We start from the raw sequence: 3,479 nt of genomic DNA on the forward strand, positions 1-3,479 counted from the left end.
TCGGAACAGTAAAATAGGACATCAAATAATTTTTTCGTGCAGTCTTCTGCAGAATTTTAATCCTTTGATACCTTTTTTGTTGTCGGATACAGTTGTGACAACAATTTATGCCAAGCACAATGACAAAAGTACTAGACTTCTAGGTCAAACCCAAACCTAATTCGGTTCAAAGATCAAAGAGCTCTAAAAAGCCTTATTTTTACTGACTTCGGGGGTATCAAGGGCACCTTAGGATAAATGATTTTTTTCTTTCCATCATATAAGCTGAAAAAAAATCGGCTACATTCTTTTCGTTCTTGTCGATAATTTTCATGATAATTTTCGTTCATGATAATTTTTCTCATTTTTTTAAGGAGAAGAGTTTTGGAACAAATTCGAATTGAATCTATATGCTTATCTATAGAAATAAGTGTTATGCTGACTGACAAATGAAATAGAAACGAAATAAAGTAGCAGGTTGATGAACCACAAGCATTGTTTTTGTTTTTGTTTTGTTTTGCTTTGTTTGTTCACACAAAGTTGTCTGTTGCCTTGTCTTTATCTCACTCTCGACCGTCTGTTCGCGCTTTTCTTGTTGCGTTTTGTGTTGTTTAGTGTTAAATATAGGCGCCCAAGGTTTTGTTGAAGTCGATCAAATAGGAGAGAAGTTTGCTTATTTTGGGGCGCTCTTCCCAGTCCCAGCTCCAACATGATTCCATCAGTCGGAACCTATGTCAACAAAAATAAACAATAAAAAACTCCCTATTCCTCCATGCTTTATCATCGTCAACAACAACAACAACAGTAAGTCTATAAACAATACGTCCATGCGTCTGTGCGAGTCTGGTGGAATTTTTTAATAAGAATTGATTTCCGCCGGACTATTTTAAAGAATTGATTTTCTATGGGACTATTTTGTCAATTGATTCAGTAAGCCGGCGCACAGCTAGATTTTGAGTCCCTTGAAAGATTGTGTACTATGACATAATGGCTAAGAAGTCTAACACAGTAGTATTGTTGATCAATATATCTGACTCATGCTGACAGTAGCGTGTCAATTTTCCTTTGTAAAGCTTTCTTGAAAGAAAAAGTATCAGGCTTTTCTAAGTATATACGGCTCATTGCCTCCAAGCGCACCCTAAGATATTTTCTGGTGAAAACGTATCATAAAAGAAGAAAGACTAAAAATATTTCTGAAAATATTCAAAAGTGGTGGAAAATTATCATTGCTTCACTAATGGAGCAAGGCTACAACAACTATAGATCATAGTACGAAAACATTTTTTTAACTGAACAGTTCTTATAAAATGTATTCAACGCTGCAGCAGAAAAATCGCGAAAATTGAAATTTCGTTTAAGAAAGTTAGTTCTGGAATAGTACGCGAACATAAAAAATAAAATTTTTTCAAGTAGGACCGTAAATTAATTACAAGTATTATCAAACGCCAAACAAAGCGCAACCCACTTGTCAGCAGAAAGTTCTTACAATCCGAGTCAAAATATGCCCAGTAGCTGTGCTAAGAAACTTAAAGGACCCGAAAGCGATTCAGAAGGGAAAAGAAACAATTATAAACAATCAGGTACACTGAACAATTCTTTGCTATCGAAAAAAATGTCTCGGAAATTATTTTGGAAATGCTTTGATCTTTTTCCCTTAAAAATGGATTGACAGACAACAGATTTATGAAATATTCTTTTGCCTTGTACGGAAAACGCTCCCATGTTGCAATAGCACCGACAGCGAGTAAAAAAAAACAAAACAGTCTGAGAACAACTCTACTGCAAGCAACAATTTCGTAGTTATGATGACACTACAGTAAACTATTTTTCGATAAAATCAATGTGACAGGTTATAGTAATGGTCAGACAATTTACATATTTCAGATGCAAAGAATTTTAGCAAGTTGATCGACAGCTCTTTACAGTAAAAGAACGTCTATAGGGTAAAGACACACCAGTTTGAAATTCCTCCAGTTTTGTTTTTGAACGATAACACCCAATGTCGAATTTTCCTTGTGCTTTTTAGTGCTTTTTTATTTTCTTCTCCAATTTCATAAACAATAACAAAAACGTAACACCAAAACGGTTATGTTACAAAATTGGTACATATTTTCATTATAAGCGAGAAAGTGTTTTTTGGAAATTTTTTGATATCTGGGGAAGATATTGATAGAAAAACTTTTAATTTATTCAAACTAAGAGAAGAAAGAAACAGAAGATGTTCACAGTTTTCGTTCTTATGTTCTCACGTATTTATTTTTTGTCTTTTAATATATCAACTCATTTCAATAATTTTTTCGTCTCGATATTTCCATGACTTTTGATTGCTTTTCAAGTATACACTTAACCAAATGACTTTTAAAGCTCGCAAATTTTATAAATTTATAACGATCAGCATCTGGTTATCGTTATAATCACAATAATATACTCATAACATGGTGTTGTAAACTGAAAAAGCCATGCAAAGCCTCTGAACGCCCCCTTTCATCCGAGGTTACGGTTAAGAGCCGAAGAGAAACGCAATTGAATAATAGAAAACATTCATACAATTCATGGTCTTCCTATATTACACACGCTTACCCTCGAACGGCCATTAAATCAATCTGATTGGAATTTGGTTATGCTTAAAAAGAAAAACTAGCCATGTAAAAATCCATAAAACTCAATCAAATGCCAAAAAAAACACTACAGGCCGTATTCTACCACGGACTTGAAACAATGCGGTAAATAACGAGAACTGAATAAAAACTTCGAAGAGTACAAAAAACACCTCAATGCAACTAACCGAAACAAAAAATTGAAAGACACTCCAAATAACCCCCAAAGAAAGATGGCCAAAATGTTGGACAGCAACAATTCTCACAACTGCTATAGTTGCGGAGAAAACGCCGATTTTTGGGACATGAACAACTGACTCTGCAAAGCTTAAGACAAAGCGACAAATTTGGCTTGCAAAAATTGCCTTTAAATTGAAATATAGTTTAAATGTACGTATTTTCAGAATTTTTCTCTTCATTTTTAGAAGCTTAGCCCGAAAAATTTGTAGCTAAGCAAATTTGGTAAACCATCGTTGGGGTCTGAAAACGTAAGAAAATGATGGAACACTTACAGTTCGTCGGGGCAGTTGAGCGGTTGTAGGAGTCGATTGCCCTGTCTCAGGTAAGTGAGCATCTCAAACGGGTCTGTTTCAAGGAAGGGCTGCTGCGCGAAAGTCAACAGTTCCCACACAGTCACTCCAAACGACCACTAAATATGAAAACAAACTTAGTCAACATTAAAGTTTTTATAAAGTATTTTTAAAATAACTGAACTCTGGAACTGTTAAACTAGATCGATTTTTTGCATTGTCTAAAGTAGTCAGCTGGCCTCAGCGCAAACGATTTTAAAGGCCATTTTCATCAGCATACACTTTAAGGCCGCCTATTATTGAAACTTCGGATAAAGGGATAGAACTTTGTAAGGGATGCAACATCTAGTGATAGATGCAACATAATGAATAG

The 3,479-nt window shown here is 34.8% G+C and overlaps 1 protein-coding gene across 1 annotated transcript; it reads right to left on the reverse strand.

Annotated features, from left to right (window-relative positions):
- Positions 1–358: 358 nt before the first annotated feature.
- Positions 359–3,244, reverse strand: LOC142358221 (tyrosine-protein kinase RYK-like). Its single transcript, XM_075409670.1, has 2 exons — positions 3,089–3,244; positions 359–708 (listed from the first exon to the last, which is right to left on the reverse strand). Exons 1-2 carry the CDS (start codon positions 3,148–3,150, stop codon positions 597–599), a joined length of 174 nt encoding a protein of 57 aa, XP_075265785.1. The 5' UTR covers positions 3,151–3,244; the 3' UTR covers positions 359–596.
- Positions 3,245–3,479: the final 235 nt, after the last annotated feature.

The sequence above is a fragment of the Convolutriloba macropyga genome, unplaced genomic scaffold (assembly GCF_964194025.1).
Source record: "Convolutriloba macropyga unplaced genomic scaffold, txConMacr16.3 SCAFFOLD_2076, whole genome shotgun sequence".
Lineage (NCBI taxonomy): Eukaryota > Metazoa > Xenacoelomorpha > Acoela > Convolutidae > Convolutriloba > Convolutriloba macropyga.

Excerpts from the sequence above, each read along its gene's own strand:
- LOC142358221 (XM_075409670.1), bottom strand. The coding sequence starts at position 3,150 with ATGCTCACTTACCTGAGACAGGGCAATCGACTCCTACAACCGCTCAAC. Across the intron at positions 709-3,088 it reads CTCAACTGCCCCGACGAACT|GTTCCGACTGATGGAATCAT; the intron begins GTAAGTGTTCCA and ends TTGTTGACATAG.